The 27,004-nt window shown below is 41.1% G+C and overlaps 1 protein-coding gene across 3 annotated transcripts in view; it reads right to left on the reverse strand.

The window, feature by feature from the left end:
- The window catches only part of LOC110530421 (aquaporin-4), a 106,173-nt gene that overhangs the window by 40,340 nt on the left and 38,829 nt on the right, over positions 1-27,004 (reverse strand). Inside the window, exon 2 of one of the 3 annotated variants that reach the window (XM_090182437.1) lies at positions 1,435-7,462. The exons of the other annotated variants lie outside the window; for them this stretch is intronic. Coding sequence (XP_090038563.1) covers positions 2,396-3,358 — 963 coding nt within the window. The 5' untranslated portion in view covers positions 3,359-7,462 and the 3' untranslated portion in view covers positions 1,435-2,395. Of the gene's footprint in view, positions 1-1,434; positions 7,463-27,004 lie in introns of those variants that run through there. 3 annotated transcript variants of the gene reach the window in all.

Here is a 27,004-nt window from a genome sequence, read left to right on the forward strand (position 1 = left end):
AAGGGATATGTGGTAAATAAAGGTGGTTGAAATTAAAACATTGCACCAAACCTCACATTTTATTGTCAATGCGAAGAGCATAATTCAAGAACATTATCTCTTTGTAAGCAGAAAATATTTCTCCTCTTTTTGACAAGTCAAGAACATTTCCCAATTCCATTTGTAACCCATAAGGTTCTATGTTTCCTTCAGATGTGTATAGGCTGTGGGCTCCTTCCCGCTCACTCCCTTGTCACACCCATAGATCTTTTCTCATTTGGACAAAGTCCATCCTCCACCCTCTCTCCTCTGTCCTCTCTCCTCCATGACCAGAAAACCGATAAGTGGTTGAGTGGTCGAGGAAATGTCAATTCATTAGTAGGCAAATGGAACAGTGTCTTAGCTGTATTTTTCAATTTTCACGCTGGGAGAGTTCCACCAATGATTTCATTGGTTGATTGAGCCTAATGTCTGATCTTAAAATTAATGTTTTGTAGCAGTTATTGTGGCCTTTGTGTTTCGCCGGTTGCATGATCACGCAAGTAGATATGGTTGTCCTTGTTCAATAGAGCCTTTGGACTTGTCTCAACAATGTTCCTATCTGCCAGGACATTGCAGGATATCTATGTTGATTAATTTTCTCTGGCTTTGTAAAGTCTATAGCCTGACCGGAGCTATACTTCCTTGTTCCCACCCTCAAAGGCAGTCTTTTCAAAAGGGTGGAATTACTAGCTTACAGTTTCTCGGGAGCTATGTTACCATGCACTGTCTATCCGAGACTGCTAAATAATTAGCTACAATGGCTGCTTCTGATGTTTCCTCACAAACATCCCTGTTTATTTGAGCCGGAATACACTAAAGAGGAGTTGAGACGGTGAGGAAAATAATTGCGAGAGCAGCATTGCGAGACCAGCCTAGACCAGCTGGACCAGGACTCAGAAGGGTAAATGACAAACAAGTTGTTTTGCTGTTGGTAGTGTTAGTGTTTAAATACTGGAGAGTTGAGACCAAATCACGGACGCTGGACAGAGTGGATTTCAGTTGTAACAAAAGACAGTTTTAATGAGTCAAAGATATCTTGTCCCGCAGTTTTACGTGCACGGATCAGTTTTATGGCTGGGTGTATGTGTTCTTGCGATGGAATGTCTTTGTTTCCTGGGGTCAGGAGACAACCAAGCTGAGGGGATAGTGTTAGGGGGTAGTTTTATTGCTGGCTGTGTGAGCTAGTTCCTGTTTTAGCAAGGGTACGTAAGATGACTTGAGTCAGGCGGTTTGGCTTGGCGCTGTATAATATATAAGCTATGTGTATGAATGTTTACATATATATATATATATATATATATATATATATATATATATATATATATATATATATATATATATATATATATATATATATATATATATATATATATATATATATATATATATATATATATATATGACAAATCCCCCTCTTCACATCTAATAGACGTGAAAACTATAGTGCAATGGTGGTGGTTGCATTTGTGGGTATACATAAGGTGGTGCTTCTAACCTTGTCTGGTGTGCATGGTGGGTCCTGTAGGTGTAGTGCTACGTTTGGGACGGGAGTGATTGGAGGGAGTGATTTAGGGACATGTGTGAGGGTAAGTGTACGTGATGTGGCAGGGTGAAATAGTTGTTCAATTAACCATGTGAAAGTGCCCAGGGACACCCCAAATATCAGTAAGAATATCACAAATAAAGGGCCAGATATCCCCAGCCTCACCCAGGGAGGGAGAAATGTCCCTCTAACTGGAGGCGGAGTTTGATGCCGCATCACCTGAGGAAGGAGTGTCTTCATTTGGAATCGAATTTAGGCCGCTCAAATCAGCTCTGACTTCAGTCAGTGTTCTGGAAGGAGTTGGGGCTAGGGTGCAATGTGTAATCAAATCAAATCAAATCAAATTTGTATTTGTCACATACACATGGTTAGCAGATGTTAATGCGAGTGTAGCGAAATGCTTGTGCTTCTAGTTCCGACAATGCAGTAATAACCAACAAGTAATCTAACTAACAATTCCAAAACTACTGTCTTGTACACAGTGTGAGGGGATAAAGAATATGTACATAAGGATATATGAATGAGTGATGGTACAGAGCAGCATAGGCAAGATACAGTAGATGGTATCGAGTACAGTATATACATATGAGATGAGTATGTAAACAAAGTGGCATAGTTAAAGTGGCTAGTGATACATGTATTACATAAGGATACAGTCGATGATATAGAGTACAGTATATACGTATGCATATGAGATGAATAATGTAGGGTAAGTAACATTATATAAGGTAGCATTGTTTAAAGTGGCTAGTGATATATTTACATCATTTCCCATTATTAAAGTGGCTGGAGTTGAGTCAGTGTCAGTGTGTTGGCGACAGCCACTCAATGTTAGTGGTGGCTGTTTAACAGTCTGATGGCCTTGAGATAGAAGCTGTTTTTCAGTCTCTCGGTCCCAGCTTTGATGCACCTGTACTGACCTCGCCTTCTGGATGATAGCGGGGTGAACAGGCAGTGGCTCGGGTGGTTGATGTCCTTGATGATCTTTATGGCCTTCCTGTGACATCGGGTGGTGTAGGTGTCCTGGAGGGCAGGTAGTTTGCCCCCGGTGATGCGTTGTGCAGACCTCACTACCCTCTGGAGAGCCTTACGGTTGAGGGCGGAGCAGTTGCCGTACCAGGCGGTGATACAGCCCGCCAGGATGCTCTCGATTGTGCATCTGTAGAAGTTTGTGAGTGCTTTTGGTGACAAGCAGAATTTCTTCAGCCTCCTGAGGTTGAAGAGGCGCTGCTGCGCCTTCTTCACAATGCTGTCTGTGTGAGTGGACCAATTCAGTTTGTCTGTGATGTGTATGCCGAGGAACTTAAAACTTGCTACCCTCTCCACTACTGTTCCATCGATGTGGATAGGGGGGTGTTCCCTCTGCTGTTTCCTGAAGTCCACAATCATCTCCTTAGTTTTGTTGACGTTGAGTGTGAGGTTATTTTCCTGACACCACACTCCGAGAGCCCTCACCTCCTCCCTGTAGGCCGTCTCGTCGTTGTTGGTAATCAAGCCTACCACTGTTGTGTCGTCCGCAAACTTGATGATTGAGTTGGAGGCGTGCGTGGCCACGCAGTCGTGGGTGAACAGGGAGTACAGGAGAGGGCTCAGAACGCACCCTTGTGGGGCCCCAGTGTTGAGGATCAGCGGGGAGGAGATGTTGTTGCCTACCCTCACCACCTGGGGGCGGCCCGTCAGGAAGTCCAGTACCCAGTTGCACAGGGCGGGGTCGAGACCCAGGGTCTCGAGCTTGATGACGAGCTTGGAGGGTACTATGGTGTTGAATGCCGAGCTGTAGTCAATGAACAGCATGTAAGGTGGTGCCAAGGTGCGCCTGATTTACCTTTGACCTGGACTGAGTGTGAAGTAACCTCCTTCACTTCGTACGGTCCAGTCCACCTGGGTTCCAGCCACTTTATCTTGTGGACTTTAACCATCACCCAGTCACCAACCTTTACCTTCAGTGGTGGCGTGTCCCCCGGCAGCTCCCCGTCCTGGACCTTGTGAACCTGGGTAGAGAGTGCTGCAGAGAGAACCGTCAGTTTTTTCACATAATCAGACATTACAATTTGTTGTACATCAAGGGCGGGCATATGACCTCCCTCCCTTGGTGAACCAGGCATGACTCTTCCAGTCATTATCTCATGAGGAGAGAGATGGGTGCCTGCTCCTGGTGAGGCTCTCATGGCCATCAGCACCAGAGGCAGGACTTCAACCCATGTCAACTTCATACCTGCACATACTTTAGCTATCTTAGCTTTTGCTTTTGGTTTAACGTTCCACCAGATTTTGGGACCGGGAGTGGTACACAGAACCAAATCTGTGTGTTATGCCAAATCTTTCTTCCACCTGTCTCAGGTGTTTGTTAAATGTGAGCCATTTGTCAAATTCGATTTGTTTTGGGATGCCATACCTGGGTTTTAGTTTGGTTTGTAGCCACTTAAAGACTGACCTAGCATCCTCCCCTTTTGTTGGTATTGCCTCTACCCACTTGGAGAACCTATCTACTATAACTAGGAGATAGCGTTTACCTTTAGATAAATTGTCGGGGCCCATGTCGGTGTAGTCTATCCGAATGTCCTGAAAACATGCATTAGGTACGAAGTATGAGCCCATTGGTGTTCGATATGGTTTCTTTGGGTTGTGTCTGTCACAAACATTGCATTCGTCATAAAATAAGTCATCGTCATAAAAAAATAAAAAATAATAAAAAAATAAAAAATCTGTCATATTTTCATGTGAGGGTGCCCCTAAATGTGCGAGACCTTTTGAAGGGTCTTTAGTTTTCCTTCGTGTGTGGGGCCATGTGCTTCTCGTAAAAGTTCTGGGTTCATCAGTGTGGACTGCTCCATGGGCATAGGCTGCGTCTGTATAGATATTCACAGTCTTTCCTTTTGCTTTGATGAGGTCCTGCGTCAATCCGATGATTTCAGCTAATTGGGCAGGTGCTGGTTGAGGGATGATGGCTGATTCAAGGGTGACATGTGAACCGTCTGGGAGTTGCTGTTTCCTTCTTCTCCTTTGTAGCAGCATCCATCAGTGTACAGCCATTGGTCGGGATTGGTCAGTGGTTCATTCTTCAGGTCTGGTCTCAGTTTAACCTTGTAGCCCTTGGTGGCTAGGAAGTCTGGCAGTGTTTTTGTTATTTGTAGGCAGAGGTCAGATGTAGGAGCGCCTAGTAGTAGATTGTCAACGTATATGGAATCAGATGACAGCATTTGGGGGAACTTGATAGCAGAATAGGTGCATCCTGTGTCTACCAGGAACTGACGGGGGACACCCTCAACTTCGCACATCATTGTTGGTTCAGTGTGCTGTTGAAAGTGTTGTCTCTCTTCTCCTGCCGTGGGTGGTGGGCATTTTTATGGCCAGGGCATGGTGTTCCCTGCCATGCCTTGGAACTGTGGTTGGTTGTAATCTGCTGTTGCTGCTGCATGTGATTAGGAGAGGGTCCTCCTCTTCCTCTTCCTCTTCCTGGTGCCCCTCCACGTCCTCTTTCTCTCCATTGCTGTTGCTGCGGGGAGAGTGGTTTCCTGCAATCTCTTGCCAAGTGACCGGGAATTCCGCAGTTATAACACTGGTAGTTTCCCCCTCTGTATGGTCCAGTGTAGGGGCCTCGTTGAGCCCGTTGCTGTTGCAGGATATACCGCTGTGGGGGAGGTGGGGCTGCCTGCTGTTGGATCATCTGATAGACAGTCTGTGCTACGATCTGAGTGTTATCTGGCTGCTCCCCTTGGTCTTGAGTTTCTACTGCAATCATTTGTTTGGGCGTGGTGGCTGCAGACATTTTATCTAAGTCGTCTGATAATGTGTATAATGCGTTTATCTAAGTTTTAGTCAGTCCTTTGTGTGGTGTTTATTTCTATCTTTGTATACCCAGCCCGTCCTTGATCGAGACCAGGGATGTACTGCGGTGCTGGCTCAAACTTCTCTCGCCCCCACCCTCGCACAGAAAGATCTTATCAGTAATGTGGTTGCAGTTACGTGTGTGCCTCTCCGGCATGTAATTCGAATCTGTTCAGCGATTTGTTTAGGTATTTTCTAGAAATGATTCTGCGATTTCCTTTTGGAACAATATATCAGTGAATATATGCGGTTCTATAACAATTTTCAGAGTCATTCTAGCTCTGTAGGAAATATAGATAGAATTTCTAGAAAACTAAGAGTTGTTCAGTGAATTATTTAAATACTTTCTGTAAACAATTCAGTAACTTCCTTTATGAACTTATATCAGCAAAATCCAGCGATTCTATAACAATTGTCAGAACAATTTTAAACTTTAGGCAATACCAACAGGATTGAAAAAAGCGAAAATCAGTGTTCGAGGCCGGCGGCTGTCAATCAAAGTTGCATGGCGATATGACTGCCAAGATAGCTTTGTCTATTAGCACGTGTGCATAATAGCCCCGTTACGTATCTCAAACGTTTCTCTCAATTTAATTTCCCCGGTCTCAAAATCATGGAACGTCAACTCTGGTTATATTATGTTATTGTTTGATGTGCAATAGCCACATCATTCCCGATCTCTGTCTTGTGGAACGCCAAACTTACATATCCTATATCTACTCGACTACACCTCTTACATAACCTGTTAAATAATACACAGCTTTTTTAATAGGGCATTTTTCATGCAGATTCATTCGATCCAACCACACCTCCACAAGACCTATTCGATATTATACAACGTATCAATAGGACATTTTACTTGCAGATTCGGTTCATCTATCATTTAACTATAACCACACCTCCACAAGACCTTATTCGATAGTACACAACGTATCAATAGGACATTTTTACTTGCAGATTCAGTTCATCTATCATTTAACTATAACCACACCTCCACAAGACCTTATTCGATAGTACACAACGTATCAATAGGACATTTTTACTTGCAGATTCAGTTCATCTATCATTTAACTATAACCACACCTCCACAAGACCTTATTCGATAGTACACAACGTATCAATAGGACATTTTTACTTGCAGATTCGGTTCATCTATCATTTATTCATTCGTATGAAATTCTCATTGAATTTCCAACATCCATAATTGTGTCCTTTACGTGTTAAAACACAGCCACTATTTAACGTCACCTCTATACACAACCCAATATATATATAATTAGGACAGTTTTCTATGCAGATTTCAGAACAAATAGGGTCCCAGGAGGAATTTAACACATTGGTCAATCACAATTCACACATTCCTATTAAAATAACTGAGTATAGGCCAATTAATAAAAAATAAAAAATATTATTATTATTATTTTTTCTTTATACAAAACAAGATATCTTTAATCAATGCCTTAGGTTCTTATGTAAAAAAAATTGGGGGCAACGATTCATACTCACGCCCAGTACTTTCTGATCAAAATTTGGTTTAGGCTATAATACAATATGCAGATTTCGATTTAACAGGCTCTGCTCACCTTATATAGAGCGCTCCGATCAGATTTCCTGAGGCAAGATGAATGGCTGGACAAGTCACTCTTCCGTCTGATTTTTGAGCCGTGATCAGTCTCGTCCTCTCACACTAACTTATCATAGATCGAATTCAAGAAAAACCATCCTCACGCTACCAAGTTCTGTTAGTGTTTAAATACTGGAGAGTTGAGACCAAATCACGGACGCTGGACAGAGTGGATTTCAGTTGTAACAAAATACAGTTTTAATGAGTCAAAGATATCTTGTCCCGCAGTTTTACGTGCACGGATCTAGTTCATATAACTCGGCAAGGAGTCAGGTGAAAAAGAGGCCTTATACAAAGGTTACATTCATTTTTATACATAGAATAAAGTAGGTGGAGTCTTGTCGTTTTGGTCTTCTGACTGGTCACAAAGGGTTGGAGGCGGGCCTTGCTCTAGCCAGAGCGGGCCCCATTGGTGCACAGCAGAGTCTTGTTCTGAGTCTGGAAATCTGATACAGGAGAGCAGAGGGGATCGTGAAAGAAGAGAACAGAGGGGGTCAGTTTTATGGCTGGGTGTATGTGTTCTTGCGATGGAATGTCTTTGTTTCCTGGGGTCGGGAGACAACCAAGCTGAGGGGATAGTGTTAGGGGGTAGTTTTATTGCTGGCTGTGTGAGCTAGTTCCTGTTTTAGCAAGGGTACGTAAGATGACTTGAGTCAGGCGGTTTGGCTTGGCGCTGTATAATATATAAGCTATGTGTATGAATGTATATATATGACAGTAGCTCGCTAGCAATATAAGCACTCTTTTAACTGAGGTAGTGTTGTTCCGTGCAGTACAATTTGGTGATCGATTCGGCCATAGCGGGTTCTTGCTAGAACCACTACAAGCCAAGCTAGCCAAGTTTAGCTAGCTAGCTAGCTGTGGTATTTGCCATTCCTAAAATGCACTGTAGTCTAATGTTATAGCTGGCTAGCTAGCCTCAGTGCCTCCCATTTATGAGCAACACTGGATAAAGGTTTTAATGATGATGGTGGAGAGTGAAGGAATTAATTTTGCTTGATGACTCATATTACTCTTGGACTAACTATACCTGTGTGTTGTATCTAGCAAGCTAGATAACATGTGTCTGTGAGATGTCTCATATTCTACACCATGCTCCTAGAGTAGGAATACAGACAGTACACAATGATTGTCCATGAATGTGTCATAGCATTTTCATCTTTCTTTCACAGACAATTCCACTTGGATACAAATAAGTTGATGGCCTTCAAGAGGAGATGTGAAAGGTCCCATAACAACAAACTCACCTTTTATCAAAGTGTTGTGTCTTTACTATCATTAAATATGAAGACTGTTATTTTATCAAATCAATACTCTATGTGTAATTATTATTATGTTATTAAACTAATCATGTAAACTTAATTAACTAGTAAGTCGGGGCACCACAGAAAATTTAGATTTATGGGGCTATAATTATTCTAATATAACTCTTCAGATATTTTAATATCTGATTGATTAGTCACTCATTAATGTATTGTTATTACCTTGTTAGTCTCATTACAAACGTCATAAAATGATTGGTTATCTGCACAAACTCTAGCATAAATTATGAATCAGCGATGTACAAACTGGCTTAATTTTAAATTGACTAACTAACTAATCAAATCACAGAAATACATGAAAACACACACAATTAGTTCATACATTGGGTTGCTACATGCCAGCCAGCGTGTTATGAAAGCCAGCTAGCTAGATTTTGGATTAGATAAACAAATGTAGTTTGCTAGCTAGTTAGCTAGCTTGACTTCTTTTTGGCTGTGCTGATGTTGGCTGATCAGATAGTTCCCTCTTTGATGTGAAGGTGGAAATCGATAGAATAGCATCACTGTTCAGTGTTCGACGACATGGTAACCCCATCAGTTTAGACTTCAGTTCCGTTTTGAAATCATCTGGCTGAAAGTGCTGGCTTCTTCCTCTTCTTCGATGAGGTTTAACAGCGGTTGGCATCCAATAAATGTTGCATTACAATAAATACTTCACAGAGTTCAAGTAACAGACACTACTCAACATCAACTGTTCAGAGGAGACTGTGTGAATCAGGCCTTCATGGTCGAATTGCTGCAAAGGAACCACTACTAAGGACACCAATAATAAGAAGAGACATACTTTGGCCAAGAAACACAAACATTGGACATTAGATCACGTCACTACTATTATTCTACAATGTAGAAAATAGTAAAAATAAAGAAAAAACATTGAATGAGCTGGTGTTCTAAAAATGTTGACCGGTAGTGTACTCGGGGTCTAATAAATTGCAGGGAAGCCTCTACCAGTACTTAACATTCTCTGTCTTAACTACATGTGAATATGGACTGGAATTCCAAGCTATAGTGGTGTCAAAACCACAGTAGAGTTTGATTGAATGACTGATTGAATATGACTAGAGAGACAGCAGGATGACAGTCTCTCTGAATCTAGTGCCATAATGTGTCAGTTAGCTGAGAATAATTTAACCTATTTTCTTCTCATCCTGTCCAGGACATCAGTACATCAAGGTGGAAGACAAACTAGCTGTGTTTATTAAGGTAGACAGGTCATGTTCTGTTTCATTTTACTAGGCCTTTGTCGAGATGTCAGAAAAATGTGAAATTAATTATTTTTTTCCCTTCCCAGTCAACAAGACATTTATTCAAACCTATTCATGATTCATGAAATGTGTTTTCTCATCGCAAGTCTCCTCCACCACAACGGTGTAATTGGCTATTTAAATGTGGGATAGGATTGTAATTACTCTAACAGCCATTTTCAGATTTGTCCATAATAATAAACCTTAACCTAGCAATTTCATCAAATGAAAACAATATATGTATTTGTGAAATAAAAATATCTAAAAATTAGATGATATCTCAGCTGAATGGAATATGAGATGATTTCATAGCATGTTAAAGTCAATAACTAGTTGCTCAATCATCATGTAGGTTATTAGTTATTTGTATTTTCTTTCATGTTGCTGCCGATAGTTGATAGTCTTGCTCATCCATTTTGTTAGATAGTCAAGATATGTGTATTACTCTGAATTATAAAAAAGAACCCCTGGTAGGACCCATTATAATACAGAATATAATTGTAAGGGAAAACAAGAGTAGAGGAAGCTGTGTAATTGCTGATCCAGAAAAACCCGGTGTTGCCATTAAGGCCCTTTGCCCTGAGGTGGTGTGAGAACTGCACTCAACCACCGAAAACCAACTTCATAAGCCTTTTTTTACCCCCTTTTTTCTCCCCAAATTTGTGGTATCCAATTGGTAGTAGTTACAGTCTTGTCTCATCGCTGCAACTCCCGTACTGACTCGGGAGAAGCGAAGGTCGAGAGCCATGCGTCCTCCGAAACACAACCCAACCTAGCCACACTGCTTCTTGACACAACGCACATCCAACCCGGAAGCCAGCCGCACCAATGTGTCGGAGGAAGCACTGTACACCTGGTGACCTGGTCAGCATGCACTGTGCCCGGCCCGCCACAGGAGTCGCTAGTGCGCGATGAGACAAGGATATCCCTGCCGGCCAAACCCTCTCTAACCCGGACGACGCTGGGCCAATTGTGCGTCGCCCCATGGACTTCCTGGTCGCGGCCGGCTGCGACAGAGCCTGGGCTCGAATCCAGAATCTCTGGTGGCACAGCTAGCACCGCGATGCAGTGCCTTAGATGACTGCGCCACCTGGGAGTTCCATAAGTCTTTTCCCATCCGCCAAAAACCATCTCTTTGAGCTATTTCCTCAACCACCAATACCAGGGAGCCCACCCACCCAATCATTGCTTATTGACCAGACCGAATGCCCTTTTCTGCTGTAAAAAAATGTATAATAATATCATAACAAAGTGGAAAATGTACTTACTAATTACTTTCTGTTTCTCAATGCAGGAATACGCAACAACTCAGCTACCATGGCAATCCTAGTTACTAATGAATTTGACTCTAGCTGATTATGGTTATCCTCGTATCGTATTTTTTTATCCTCGTATATTCTGCTAGACTCAGGACATTGGAAGGATATCTTATCTCTTATCAACAGTATTACTATTCTTCCTCATCTCTTTGTCCAGAGTGTAAAAAGGAGATCTGAGACACGGATCGTCTTCAAGTGTAGCCTTCTGCATGTCACAACTGGATACAAAATATTGATAACTTGAGGCTCACAAACATTGTATTTTTCTAAATAGCCTGGGTCTTTAGTCTCTATACTTTGCCTTACAAAGATGTTACAGGAATGTTTATGTACAGCATACCTATCTCTGCCATATCTCTGCCATATCAGGTTCTGTGCTGCTATTGATTGGACATGATTTGGAAAGGCACACCTGTCAATATAAGCTCCCACAATTTAAAGGGCATGTCAGAGCAAAAACAAACCCATGAAGTTGAAGGAATTGTCCATAGAGCTCCGAGACAAGATTGTGTCGAAGCACATATCTGGGGAAGGGTACCACAACATTTCTGCAACATTGAAGGTCCCCAAGATCACAGTGGCCTCCATCATTCTTAAATGGAAGAATTTTGGGACCACTAAGACTCTTCACAGAACTGATTGCCCGGCCAAACAGAGCAATCGGGGGAGAAGGGCCTGGTCAGGGAGGTGACCATGAATCAGATGGTCACTCTGACAGAGCTCCAGAGTTCCTCTTTGGAGATGGGAGAACCTTCCAGAAGGACAACCATCTCTGCAGCACTCCACCAATCAGGCCTTTATGGTAGAGTGGCCAGACGGAAGCCACAACTCAGTAAAAGACACATGACAGCCCGCTTGGAGTTTGCCAAAACACACCTAAAGGACTCTCGGACCATGAGCAACAATATTCTCTGGTCTGATGAAACCAAGATTGAACTTTTTGGTCTGAATGCCAAGTGTCACGTCTGGAGGAAACCTGGCACCATCCCTACGGTGAAGCATGTTGGTGGCAGCATCATGCTGTGGGGATGTTTTTCAGAGGCAGGGACATGGAGACTAGTCGGGATCGAATGAAAGATGAACGGAGCAAAGTACTGAGAGATTCTTGATTAAAACCTGCTCCAGAGCACTCAGGACCTCAGACTGTACGAAGGTTTACCTTCCAATAGGACAATGACCCTAGGCACACAGCCAAGACAACGCAGGAGTGGCTTCGGGACAAGTCTCTGAATGTCTTTGAGTGGCCCAGCCAGAGCACGGACTTTGTGTGTAAATTTATGCAGGGGGAAAAAACTATTTAATCCATTTTAGAATAAGGCTGTAAGTTAACAAAAACATTTGGAAAAAGTCAAGGGGTCTGAAAACTTTCCGAATGCACTGTATACAGTATTGTCCATGCAGGTCACAAGGTGATCCATGATAATTTAATCTTTCACAATAAAATATACAGTTTGTGAAGGCAAGCTCTGTGTGTGGTTTACAGTTCAGTCCATCCATAGACTGCTGTATGATAGAGTGAAATATAGAAATAGAGGCTCTCTAGTTTATTTGAAGTGGGAACCAGAACCAGCAGTGAAAATTGAATAGAATTTTCTATAGATCATAAAGCTCCCTGGCTGTCATGCCTAAGTGTATGCGTTACTTAAACCGAGCCGTGATTGAAAAGGGCAAAATAACAAATCACCCAGGCCACTCCGTCCATGTTTTACTGTCAGATGGTCATAGAAACCAAAGATGTTACCACATGCTGCAGGCCTTTTCACAATGCAATGTTCTTTGTTCCCATAGAGCTGGTGAGACAGACTTGAGAAAACAGACAGTCCAGATAATAACATACTCTCCCACATTTCTCCACATGTAATAGGCTGTAACACCTTACCAAAATGTAAACAGCCTTTATTTAATATTCAAAAGCCTGGAGAGCCTCTCACCTACACAATAAAGCAACTGTCCCACGACCAGGACTGCTCATGATTGCCCTAGTCCTGAACCCTGACAGGTTAGACAGGCAGACACAAAGTGTGTGCGCACGCATTCTACATGTTGGTGGTGTGCTGCCCCAGCCTGGCTGTCTTCTCATCTAGAAGACCCTGAAGCAGTAAAACACTGACGAGCCCGCAGTCTGCCACTGATCCAAGCGAACGCGTACATCAAAATAGACGGACAGAGTAAATAAGCCACGGCTTAGAATCAGCAAGCAGCTGTCAGCTGTTCCAGCTCAACATGACAGGCCTGCGCAGCCATGGCGGGAATGATACGATGGCGGCAGAGGGGAGCGTAGACGGGGGTAGGACACACGGGACATATGAGCTAGCAATCGCTGGCTCGGTGTGAGTGACAGTCAGGCTGCTAAAACAGCCGTGGGAGAGGTATGTGGGACGCTTTGGCTTTTAATTTCAGACATGCTTGACATCCAGTAAGGCATGAATACTATTTTTGTTTCTTTTTGACAATTTGAATTGAAAACATTCACAATGAGGTATTTAATTGTTACCCAGAAATGATTTGATATTGAGATCAAAATAGCTGCAATGGACCTTTTAAAGCAAGTTTTCTGCAATTTTACACATTTTGCCATGTGGCGGACAGAAAACGTTGCAATTTGATAACAGATTTCATGCAATTATTCTCATTTTGCCATGGGGCATTGAGAATAAAAATTCAGTTTTACAGATAATTTCATGCAATTCTACCGATTTTGCCATGGGGTGGAGAGACACTTTTGCAATTTTAAAGCATATTTCCTGCAATTCTACACATTTTGTAATGACTTATGCCAAGTTAATATGATATCTGAGTGAGAATGACAAACAAAATCCATAGGGTCCCCCTGGAGGTCAGGGCCATGATTTGGCCATGATTACATGTTTAGATAGCTGGTTAGACTAACTACCAATAAAAATATTGTTAGCTGACATGACTAATTGAGTGACTGTCAGTGACTGACATAACAGAAAAACTGCTGATGCACAACCAAACTGTACCTATTGTATTCTACTATTCTTACTCTCAAATGTAAGTTGAGACCCCGACTGAGTTCCTAAAATATATATATATATATATATATATATATATATATATATATATATTTTTTTTTAGGAACTCAGTCATGGCCATATATATATATATATATATATATATATACAGTGCCTTGCGAAAGTATTCGGCCCCCTTGAACTTTGTGACCTTTTGCCACATTTCAGGCTTCAAACATAAAGATATAAAACTGTATTTTTTTGTGAAGAATCAACAACAAGTGGGACACAACCATGAAGTGGAAAGACATTTTATTGGATATTTCAAACTTTTTTAACAAATCAAAAACTGAAAAATTGGGCGTGCAAAATTATTCAGCCCCTTTACTTTCAGTGCAGTAAACTCCCTCCAGAAGTTCAGTGAGGATCTCTGAATGATCCAATGTTGACCTAAATGACTAATGATGATAAATACAATCCACCTGTGTGTAATCAAGTCTCCGTATAAATGCACCTGCACTGTGATAGTCTCAGAGGTCCGTTAAAAGCGCAGAGAGCATCATGAAGAACAAGGAACACACCAGGCAGGTCCGAGATACTGTTGTGAAGAAGTTTAAAGCCGGATTTGGATACAAAAAGATTTCCCAAGCTTTAAACATCCCAAGGAGCACTGTGCAAGTGATAATATTGAAATGGAAGGAGTATCAGACCACTGCAAATCTACCAAGACCTGGCCGTCCCTCTAAACTTTCAGCTCATACAAGGAGAAGACTCATCAGAGATGCAGCCAAGAGGCCCATGATCACTCTGGATGAACTGCAGAGATCTACAGCTGAGGTGGGAGACTCTGTCCATAGGACAACAATCAGTCATATATTGCACAAATCTGGCCTTTATGGAAGAGTGGCAAGAAGAAAGCCATTTCTTAAAGATATCCATAAAAAGTGTTGTTTAAAGTTTGCCACAAGCCACCTGGGAGACACACCAAACATGTGGAAGAAGGTGCTCTGGTCAGATGAAACCAAAATTGAACTTTTTGGCAACAATGCAAAACGTTATGTTTGGCGTAAAAGCAACACAGCTGAACACACCATCCCCACTGTCAAACATGGTGGTGGCAGCATCATGGTTTGGGCCTGCTTTTCTTCAGCAGGGACAGGGAAGATGGTTAAAATTGATGGGAAGATGGATGGAGCCAAATACAGGACCATTCTGGAAGAAAACCTGATGGAGTCTGCAAAAGACCTGAGACTGGGACGGAGATTTGTCTTCCAACAAGACAATGATCCAAAACATAAAGCAAAATCTACAATGGAATGGTTCAAAAATAAACATATCCAGGTGTTAGAATGGCCAAGTCAAAGTCCAGACCTGAATACAATCGAGAATCTGTGGAAAGAACTGAAAACTGCTGTTCACAAATGCTCTCCATCCAACCTCACTGAGCTCGAGCTGTTTTGCAAGGAGGAATGGGAAAAAATGTCAGTCTCTCGATGTGCAAAACTGATAGAGACATACCCCAAGCGACTTACAGCTGTAATCGCAGCAAAAGGTGGCGCTACAAAGTATTAACTTAAGGGGGCTGAATAATTTTGCACGCCCAATTTTTCAGTTTTTGATTTGTTAAAAAAGTTTGAAATATCCAATAAATGTCGTTCCACTTCATGATTGTGTCCCACTTGTTGTTGATTCTTCACAAAAAAATACAGTTTTATATCTTTATGTTTGAAGCCTGAAATGTGGCAAAAGGTCACAAAGTTCAAGGGGGCCGAATACTTTCGCAAGGCACTGTATATATATATGTGTGTACACACACACTACATTACCAAAAGTATGTGGACACCTGCTAGTCAAACATCTCATTCCAAAATCATGGGCATTAATATGGAGTTGGTCCCCTATTAGCTACTATAACAGCCTCCACACTTTTGGGAAGGCTTTCCACTAGATGTTGGTACATTACTGCGGGGACATGCTTCCATTCAGCCAGTGAGTTGGGCATGATGTTGGGCGATTAGGCCTGGCTCGCAGTTGGCGTTCCAATTCATCCCAAAGGGGTTCATTGGAGTTGAGTTCAGGGCTCTGTGGAGGCCAGTCAAGTTTTTCCACACCGTTCTCTACAAACCATTTCTGTATGGACCTCCCTTGGTGCACAGGGGAAATGTCATGCTGAAACAGGAAAGGGCCTTCCCCTAACTTTTGCCACAAAGTTGGAAGCACAGAAGATCTAGAATCTCATTGTATGCTCGGCCATGGAAATCCATTTCATGAAACTCCCAATGAATTGGTCTTGTGCTGACGTTGCTTCCAGAGGCAGTTTGGGATTTGATAGTGAGTGTTAAAACCGAGGACAGATGATTTTTGTGCGGTTAGCGCTTCAGCACTTGGTGGTCCTTTTCTGTGAGCTTGTGTGGCCTACCACTTCACGGATGAGCTGTTGTTGCTCCTAGACGCTTCCACTTCATAATAATAGCACTTACAGATGACCGGGGCTGCTCTAGCAGGGCAGAAAATGAATGAACTGACTTGTTGGAAAGGTGGCCTCCTATGACAGTACCACGTTGAAAGTCACTGAGCTCTTCAGTAAGCCCATTCTACTGCCAATGTTTGTCTATGGAGATTGCTTGGCTTTGTGCTCGATTTTATACACCTGTCAGCAACGGGTGTGGCTGAAATAGCTGAATCTACTAATTTGAAGGGGTGTCCACATACTTTTTTGTATATATAGTGTAACTTTGACACCTTTTGGAAACAGAAGATGCTCTACAGTAATGACGCTGTCCGTCCAAATCATCTCTTGGTGCCTGAATCCTGTCCTCGCATTTCAAGGCTGCATTGAGACAATGACTTATCAGTGACCAAGCCCTGCTCAGATAATCCCTACCATTGTGTCGCTGAGCTGTCATATTGCTGCTGCAAATGTACATTTTCCCAGGGGTGTTGGCAGTCATAATTTACGTAACCTAATTTAAAACAGGAATCATCAACTTATATTGACCACATTTACTAACGCTGCAGAAATCTGCTCTAAAGCAGTATCCACACCCATCAGATGTAATTATAATAATATAATAGCCATATCTAGAAAAACAAAAGTTCTAAAGAATGGACCTAAAATAGTGTGTAAGCGATCATACAAGAGATTTTGCAATTATTGTTGTTGAAGATGTGAAAAATATTTGTTGGTGTGATGTGTGTAATGAGGAACATCCTGATGCTGCACTTGAAGCGTTTGTGATATTGCTTCTTCTGGTTACAGACAAGCATGCGCCCATAAAGAAACTGTTTGTTAAAACTGCCAAATCTTCATGGATAGATGATGATGAATTGAAAAATGTTATGGTTGAGAGGGATGAGGCTGAGGGAATGACACATAAGTCTGGCAACACAGAAGATACAGTAAATTGAGAAATCATGTAACTAACAAAAATAAGATGAAACTATACTATGGAACAAAGTGATTGTAAAAAGCTCTGGAGTACCTTAAATTACATTCTATGCAGAAAAGCTAACACAGCCCCATCCTTCATTGAGGCTGATGGCTCATTCATAACAAAACCCTTTTCTATTGCAAACCACTTGAATAACTTTTTTGTTGACAGGATTAGCAAATTTAGGCATGACAAGCAAACAACAAATGCTGAGCGGACCAAATAATGAAAGACAAGCACCGTAGCTTTGAATTCCACAAAGTTAGTGTGGATGAGGATGATTGCTATCTATAAAGAAGGACAACACACATGGAAACGACAACATGTATGGTGAATTACTGAGGTTACTTGCGAAATACATTGCGACTCCTATTTGACAAATCTTCAATCTAAGCCTCGAAGATGGAGTTTTCCCTCAGGCCTGGATAGTGGCAAAGGTCATTGCACACCCCAAAAATAGCAAAGCACCCTTTAATGGTTCAAACAGGAGACTAACTACTTAGCATACTTTGGGAAAAAATTGTGTTTGACCAAATACAATGTTATTTTACAGAAAACAAATTAATAACAGACTTTCAGCATGCTTGTAGGAAAGGGCACTCAACATGGTCGGCACTGACACAAATGCCTGAGAATTGGCTGAAATAAATTGATAATAAGAAGATTGTGGGAGCTGTTTTGTTACATTTCAGTGCAGCCTTTATAATTTATAATATAATTGTTCACAACATATTGCTGAAAAAAACATAGGTGTTATGGATTAACATCCTCTGCCTTATCATGGATGGACAGTTACCTATTCAATAGAACACAGAGGGTTTTCTTTAACTTTTTATGGCTGGGGGCAGTATTGAGTAGCTTGGATGAGTAAGGTACCCAGAGTAAATTGCCTGCTACTCAGGCCCAGCTGCTAATATATGCATATTATTCGTAGATTTGGATAGGAAACACTCTGCAGTTTCTAAAACTGTTTGAATGATGTCTGTGAGTATAACAGAACCCATAAGGCAGGCAAAAACCTGAGAGAAAATCCAACCTTGAAGTGGGAAATCTGAAGTTTGTAGTTTTTCAACTCTTTGCCTATCAAATATACAGTGTCTATGTGGTCAAATTATACTTCCTATGGCTTCTACTGGATGTCAACAGTCTTTAGAACCTTGTTTGATGCTTCTACTGTGAAGGAGGGGGGAATGGGAGCTGAATGAGTCAGTGGTCTGGCAGAGTGCCATGAGCTGGTCACGTGCGTTCAAGTTAGCTTGAGTTCCATTGCATTTCTGAGGACAAAGGAACTCTCCGGTTGGAAAATTATTGAGGATTTATGTTAAAAACATCCTAAAGATTGATTCTATACTTTGTTTGACATGTTTCTATGGACTGTAATGGAACTTTTTTACTTTTCGTCTGGCATCATGAATTTGGATTACTGGGCTGAACGCGCAAACAAAAAGGAGGTATTTGGACATAAATTATGGACTTTATCGAACAAATCAAACATTTATTATGGAACTGGGATTCCTGGGAGTACATTCTAATGAAGATCAACAAAGGTAAGTGAATATTTATAATGTTATTTCTGACTTCTGTTGACTCCACAACATGGCGGATATCTGTATCTTGATTTGTTGTCTGAGCTCTGTACTCAGATTATTGCATGGTGTGCTTTTTCGGTAAAGCTTTTTTGAAATCTGACACAGCGGTTGCATTAAGGAGAAGTGTATCTATAATTCCATGCATAATAGTTGTGTATTTTATCAGTGTTTATTATGACTATTTCTGTAAATTAATGTGTCTCTCTGCAAAATCACCGGATGTTTTGGAACTACAAAACATAACGCACCAATGTAAACCAATGTAAAAATTTATTTTTATATAAATACGAACTCTATCAAACAAAACATACATGTAGTGTGTAACATGAAGTCCTATGTGTGTCATCTGATAACGATCATCAAAGGTTAGTTATTCAATTTATCTATTTCTGCTTTTTGTGACTCCTCTCTGTGGCTGGAAAAATGGCTGTGTTTTTCTGTGACTAGGTGCAGACCTAACATGATCGTTTGGTGTGCTTGCGTCATAAAGCCTTCTTGAAATTGGACAATGTGGTGGGATTAACAACTAGCTTATCTTTAAAATGGTGTAAAATACTTCTATGTTTGAGGAATTTTTATTATGCGATTTCTGTTGTTTTGAATTTGGCGCTCTGCACTTTCACTGGCTGTTGTCATATCAATCTCATTAGCGGGATTCAAGCCATAAGAAGTTTTTAAATAGTATTTTTTATAAATCATAAATCTACACACAATACTCCATAATGACAAAGCAAAAACAGGTTTTTTGAAATGTATAAAAAATTAAAAACTGAAATATTACATTTATGTAAATATTCAGACACTTTACTGATTACTTTCAAGAACATTTAGAGACTTGTCCCGAAGCCAGGTGAACGTTCGCACCATTCTGAGGTCCTGATCACTCTGGAACAGATTTTCATCAAGGATGTCTTTGAACTTTGCACTGTCTATCTTTCCACAATCCTGACTAGTCTCCCAGTCCCTGCCGCTGAAAAACATCCCCACAGCATGATGCTGCCACCACCATGTTTCACCGTAGGGATGGTTCCAGGTTTCCTCCAGACTAGGGCTGTGGTGATCACGAAATTTCATCAGCCGGTGATCGCCAGGCAAATAAATGTAGGTCTCACTTGTAATTGACCGTTAATTAACATAAACACATTCAGCATTTCCTGGCTTCCACACATAGCCTACAAACCACTGATGCAAACCTTTGGAACATCTCAATTTTAAAAAGTCTAATAAATCCATGTAATATAGCGTACACCTTCATAATAAATCAATAGTTTTTTTTAAACAGGTCTAAAGAAACATGATATGAAGAAAATGTAGTCTATTTCAGAATAACATACTCTGAGATGTCCTTATGTTAGGTCCTGATCTGGCTATGTCATATGGCTGTGGGCTACACTAGTTCATTTAGCAGACAAGATTTGGTTTGGAATTCCGTGGCGTTATTTTACAGTATGAAGAATACAATTGAACAGAACTGAATAAAATAGAAAGGACATTTTCTCCAAACGATTTGAGGGAGTGCGCACATGGGACTATTCTGTGTTGAGCGGTTACCAAAGAAATAGCTACTCCTATATGCTTAATTTAGAGTTATTAATGTAACTGTAGTTGTCATACAAACAATGGGCTATATGCTTAGATTGCTAATACATTGTAAGGCCGCATGATGCGACAATAATGCAGATTTTTTTTTTAATTGCTTGAAAGACATGAGCTCTGCTTCATTTTTTTTAGGCAGGCTGTACACACTTCATCAGTCTTTCATTCACAATTTCACAAGTGCTTGATAATGCCTTGAATTTCCAGGCGGCAACCCTTTTGTGTGGCCGTAATGCACCACAAAACAATCCATGCCTTTTGAGGTCAGTGGTCGCTGTTCCCTTTTCCCCGAGTGCTGCGTGCATCTCTCACTCACATGGCTCTCCATCACATGATCTTTCTCACAGGCTACAAGTGAAGACAGACACTTCGGGTATGCAACTGTGTGCGTCCTTATCCAATTCCGAAGTGCACATTAAAGAAATTGAAAGAACTGTCCACATTTACTTTTCCCACAGTCGACAAGATGAGTATGCCTAATGAACAGCAAAAGCACTAGCCTATGTCAATCTACTATCCTCATAGTACAAAAGTTGGCCTATTCTATTCTGTGTGATAACTAAATATTCCAAAATAGTCTGGGACAGTTGTGGGATGCAATAGAGCCCAAATTAATACAACCAAAAGCATAAAATGCAATTTTTTACACAATGAGGCTGACACAACAGAACAGAACGTTTAGCTTAAAATGTGGTAAGCTATTAGGCTATTTCGTCACATCACAAGTCAGTAGCCTATAAGAACGAATATTCCATTAGCGGAAATAGACCATTATCAAAGTGACCGGAAATGCGATTATGCATGTCATGCTTTTATTATAAAGCTGTATTTTTATGGTGAAAATTATCTTTCTCAAACTTGAAACTCACGCGTTGCTTATGTATGCCAGTTAGGCTCTACACTCCTAAAGAGGATTATGTTTCATTTTAAAAAGTTATTTGGCCACTTTGCTGATACAAGCCTTATCGAAACACATAGGCCTATAGGCTAGGCTACGAATCATTCATAAGTCATAATTTATAATTCACAAGAAATAGGCTAATATTGTCACCCATCAGACCATTCTTGATTTAATCTTGTGTTTACATACTCTAAATAATACATGTATGAAATTTGTTTTAATTTAGAATGGACCATTTTCATGCACCGGTCTCGAAACAGGGGCAGGGGGAAAATACATGTAATATACAGTTGAAGTCGGAAGTTTACATAGAGCCAAATACATTGAAACTCAGTTTTTCCCAACTGGTGACATTTAATCCTAATAAAAATTATCTGTCTTAGTCCAGTTGGGATCACCACTTTATTTTAAGAATGTGAAATGTCAGAATAACAGTAGAGAGAATGATTTATTTCAGCTTTTATTTCTTTCATCACATTCCAGTCAGAAGTTTACATACACTCAATTAGTATTTGGTAGCATTGCATTTAAATTGTTTAACTTGGGTCGAACATTTTCGGTAGCCTTCCACAAGCTTCCCACAATAAGTTGGGTGAATTTTGGCCCATTCCTCCTGACTGAGCTGGTGTAACTGAGTCTGGTTTGTAGGCCTCCTTGCCTTTTTCAGTTTTGCCTACAAATTTCTATAGAATTGAGGTCAGGGCTTTGTGATGGCCACTCCAATACCTTGACTTTGTTGTCCTTAACCCTATGCTTAGGGTCATTGTCCATTTGGAAGACCCATTTGCGACCAAGCTTTAACTTCCTGACTGATGTCTTGAGATGTTGCTTCAATATATCCACATAATTTTCCAACCTCATGATGTCATCTATTTTGTGAAGTGCACCAGTCCCTCCTGCAGCAAAGCACCCCCACAACATGATGCTGCCACCCCCATGCATCCGGTTGGGATAGTGTTCTTCGGCTTGCAAGCCTCCCCCTTTTTCCTCCAAACATAACGATGGTCATTATGGCCAAACAGTTCTATTTTTATTTCATCAGACCAGAGGACATTTCTCCAAAAAGTACGATCTATGTCCCCATGTGCAGTTGCAAACCGTAGTCTGGCTTTTTTATGGCTGTTTTGGAGCAGTGGCTTCTTCCTTGCTTAGCGGCCTTTCAGGTTATGTCGATATAGGACTAGTTTTAGTGTGGATATAGATACCTTTGTACCTGTTTCCTCCGGTATCTTCACAAGGTCCTTTGCTATTGTTCTGGGATTGATTTGCACTTTTCGCACCAAAGTATGTTCATCTCTAGGATACAGAACGCGTCTCCTTCCTAAACGGTATGACGGCTGCGTGGTCCCATGGTGTTTATACTTGCATACTATTGTTTGTACAGATGAACGTGGTACTATCTGGCATTTGGAAATTGCTTCCAAGGATGAACCAGACTTGTGGAGGTCTACAATTTATTTTCTGAGGTCTTGGCTGATTTCTTTTGATTTTCCCATGATGTCAAGCAAAGAGGCACTGAAGGTAGGCCTTGAAATACATCCAGAGGTGCACCTCACATTGACTCAAATGTTGTCAATTTGCCTATCAGAAGCTTCTTAAGCCATGACATACATTTCTGGAATTTTCCAAGCTGTTTAAAGGCACAGTCAACTTAGTGTATGTGAACTTCTGACCCACTGAAATAGTGATACAGTGAATTGTAAGTGAAATAATCTGTCTGTAAACAATTGTTGGAAAAATGACTTGTGTCATGCACAAAGTAGATCTAAAGTCCTAATCGACTTAACCGTTTAGGATATAAAGTCCTAACCAACTTGCTAAACTGTAATTTTTTAACAAGAAATTTGTGTAGTTTTTGAAAAGCGAGTTTTAATGACTCCAACCTAAGTGTATTGTAACTTCCAATTTCAACTGAATGCACTAAAATAACGAATGGAGGACACTTTTCACGTGGTTACATTTCATTCCAGGCAGGTAGGCTATACTCCTGTTGTAAAGATAAGCAATGTGCTTAATATTAGGACTGCCTTCATGACTCGTGGCCAGTAATATGGTCACCGTAACAGCCCTACTCCAGACGTGACGCTTGGCATTCAGGCTAATGAGTTCGATCTTTTGGTTTCATCAGACCAGAGAATCTTGTTTCTCAGTCCTTTAGGTGCGTTTTGGCAAACTCCAAGCGGGCTGTCATGTGCCTTTTACTGAGGTGTGGCTTCTGTCTCTACCATAAAGGCCTGATTGGTAGAGTGCTGCAGAGATAGTTGTCCTTCTGGAAGGTTCTCACATCTTGGGTTCTTGGATACCTCCTTGACCAAGGCCCTTCTCCCCCGATTGATCAGTTTGGCCGGGGAGCCAGCTCTAGGAACAGTCTTGGTGGTTCCAAACTTCTTCCATTTAAGATATATATATATATATATATATATATATATATATATATATAGGTATATTATTTCACCTTTAGGCAAGTCAGTTAAGAACAAATTCTTATTTACAATGACGGCCTACCCCGGCCGAAACCCGGATGACACTGGGCCAATTGAGCGACGTCCTATGGGACTCCGAATCACGGCCGGATGTGATACAGCCTGGAATCGAACCAGGGACTGTAGTGACACCTCTTGCACTGAGACCGCTGCGCCACACGGGAGCCCCAATGATGGAGGCCACTGTGTTCTTGGGGACATTCAATGCTGCAGAAATATTTTGCTACCCTTCCCCATACCTGTTCCTCGACACAATCACGTCTCGAGCGCTACAGAACCCCTCGACCTCATTTCTTGGTTTTATGCTCTGACATGCATTGTCAGCTGTGGGAACATATATAGACAGGTGTGTGTCTTTGCAAATCATGTCCAATCAATTTGATTTACCATAGGTTGACTCCAATCAAGTTGTAGAAACATCTCAAGGATGATCAATGGAAACAGGATGCACCTGAGCTCAATGTCTAGTGTCACAGCAAAGGGTCTGAATACTTGCGTAAATAAGTTATTTCTAAAAACCTGTTTATGCTTGGTCATTATTTTGTGTATTTGATGAGGAAAAACAGGTATTTAATCTATTTTAGAATGAGGCTGTAACGTAGCAAAATGTGGAAAAAGTCAAGGGTCTGAATACTTTGTGAATGCACTGTAGACTGATCAAGTGAATCCAGGTGAAAGCTATGATCCCTTATTGATGTCACTTGCTTAAGCCACTTCAATCAGAGTGGATGAAAGTGAGGAAGGAGCCAGGTTAAATAAGGATTTTTAAGCCTTGAGACAATTGACATTGATTGTGTTTGTATGCCATTCAGAGGGTGAATAGGCAAGACAAAAGATGTAAGTGTCTTTGAACGGAGTATGGTAGTAGGTGCCAGGCTCACCGGTTTGTGTCAAGAACTGTAACGCTGCTGTTTTTTTTTAGCTCAACAGTTTCCCGTGTATATCAAGAATGGTTCACCAACCAAAGGACATCCAGCCAACTTGACACAACTGTGGGAAGCATTGGAGTCAACATGGACCAGCATCCCTGTGGAATGCTTGATACCTTGTAGAGTCCATGCCCCACATTTCAATATTAGTAAGGTGTTCTAAATGTTTTGTACACTCAGTGTATATTGATGCAAGTTTGACGTTTTCATTTACCTAGAAATTCATATTGCAAATGCACCAAGCTGTCTTGAGAGTATTTCTGCTTATGCAGTGATTGCAGCCAGTCTGAAACCCGCGTCACGCATCTAATATTTCCGTACAGTTTCTGACAGCTCTGATGACAAACTATTTTTTTCCAGATCGCTCAGATCAGAGAAGTGTGAGTGGCATTACTATTATATATGTCCAGTGTGTGTGTGTGTGTGTGTGTGTGTATGTATGTGTGTGTGTATATATATATATATATATATATATATACAGTGCCTTGCGAAAGTATTCAGCCCCCTTGAACTTTGCGACCTTTTGCCACATTTCAGGCTTCAAACATAAAGATATAAAACTGTATTTTTTTGTGAAGAATCAACAACAAGTGGGACACAATCATGAAGTGGAACGACATTTATTGGATATTTCAAACTTTTTTAACAAATCAAAAACTGAAAAATTGGGCGTGCAAAATTATTCAGCCCCTTTACTTTCAGTGCAGCAAACTCTCTCCAGAAGTTCAGTGAGGATCTCTGAATGATCCAATGTTGACCTAAATGACTAATGATGATAAATACAATCCACCTGTGTGTAATCAAGTCTCCGTATAAATGCACCTGCACTGTGATAGTCTCAGAGGTCCGTTAAAAGCACAGAGAGCATCATGAAGAACAAGGAACACACCAGGCAGGTCTGAGATACTGTTGTGAAGAAGTTTAAAGCCGGATTTGGATACAAAAAGATTTCCCAAGCTTTAAACATCCCAAGGAGCACTGTGCAAGCGATAATATTGAAATGGAAGGAGTATCAGACCACTGCAAATCTACCAAGACCTGGCCGTCCCTCTAAACTTTCAGCTCATACAAGGAGAAGACTGATCAGAGATGCAGCCAAGAGGCCCATGATCACTCTGGATGAACTGCAGAGAACTACAGCTGAGGTGGGAGACTCTGTCCATAGGACAACAATCAGTCGTATATTGCACAAATCTGGCCTTTATGGAAGAGTGGCAAGAAGAAAGCAATTTCTTAAAGATATCCATAAAAAGTGTCGTTTAAAGTTTGCCACAAGCCACCTGGGAGACACACCAAACATGTGGAAGAAGGTGCTCTGGTCAGATGAAACCAAAATTGAACTTTTTGGCAACAATGCAAGACGTTATGTTTGGCGTAAAAGCAACACAGCTCATCACCCTGAACACACCATCCCCACTGTCAAACATGGTGGTGGCAGCATCATGGTTTGGGCCTGCTTTTCTTCAGCAGGGACAGGGAAGATGGTTAAAATTGATGGGAAGATGGATGGAGCCAAATACAGGACCATTCTGGAAGAAAACCTGATGGAGTCTGCAAAGGACCTGAGACTGGGACGGAGATTTGTCTTCCAACAAGACAATGATCCAAAACATAAAGCAAAATCTACAATGGAATGGTTCAAAAATAAACATATCCAGGTGTTAGAATGGCCAAGTCAAAGTCCAGACCTGAATCCAATCGAGAATCTGTGGAAAGAACTGAAAAGTGCTGTTCACAAATGCTCTCCATCCAACCTCACTGAGCTCGAGCTGTTTTGCAAGGAGGAATGGGAAAAAATGTCAGTCTCTCGATGTGCAAAACTGATAGAGACATACCCCAAGCGACTTACAACTGTAATTGCAGCAAAAGGTGGCGCTACAAAGTATTAACTTAAGGGGGCTGAATAATTTTGCACGCCCAATTTTTCTGTTTTTGATTTGTTAAAAAAGTTTGAAATATCCAATAAATGTCGTTCCACTTCATGATTGTGTCCCACTTGTTGTTGATTCTTCACAAAAAAATACAGTTTTATATCTTCATGTTTGAAGCCTGAAATGTGGCAAAAGGTCGCAAAGTTCAAGGGGGCCAAATACTTTCGCAAGGCACTGTATATATATATATATTCAAGAAAGGCCTACTCTGACTGCCTGTGCTGTGGCTGTCTGATTCTCCCGCATTGGACGCACAGTGTTCTGCATT

This window comes from Oncorhynchus mykiss, chromosome 8 (genome assembly GCF_057628025.1).
Source record: "Oncorhynchus mykiss isolate SJ-2025 chromosome 8, ASM5762802v1, whole genome shotgun sequence".
Taxonomy (NCBI): Eukaryota; Metazoa; Chordata; class Actinopteri; order Salmoniformes; family Salmonidae; genus Oncorhynchus; species Oncorhynchus mykiss.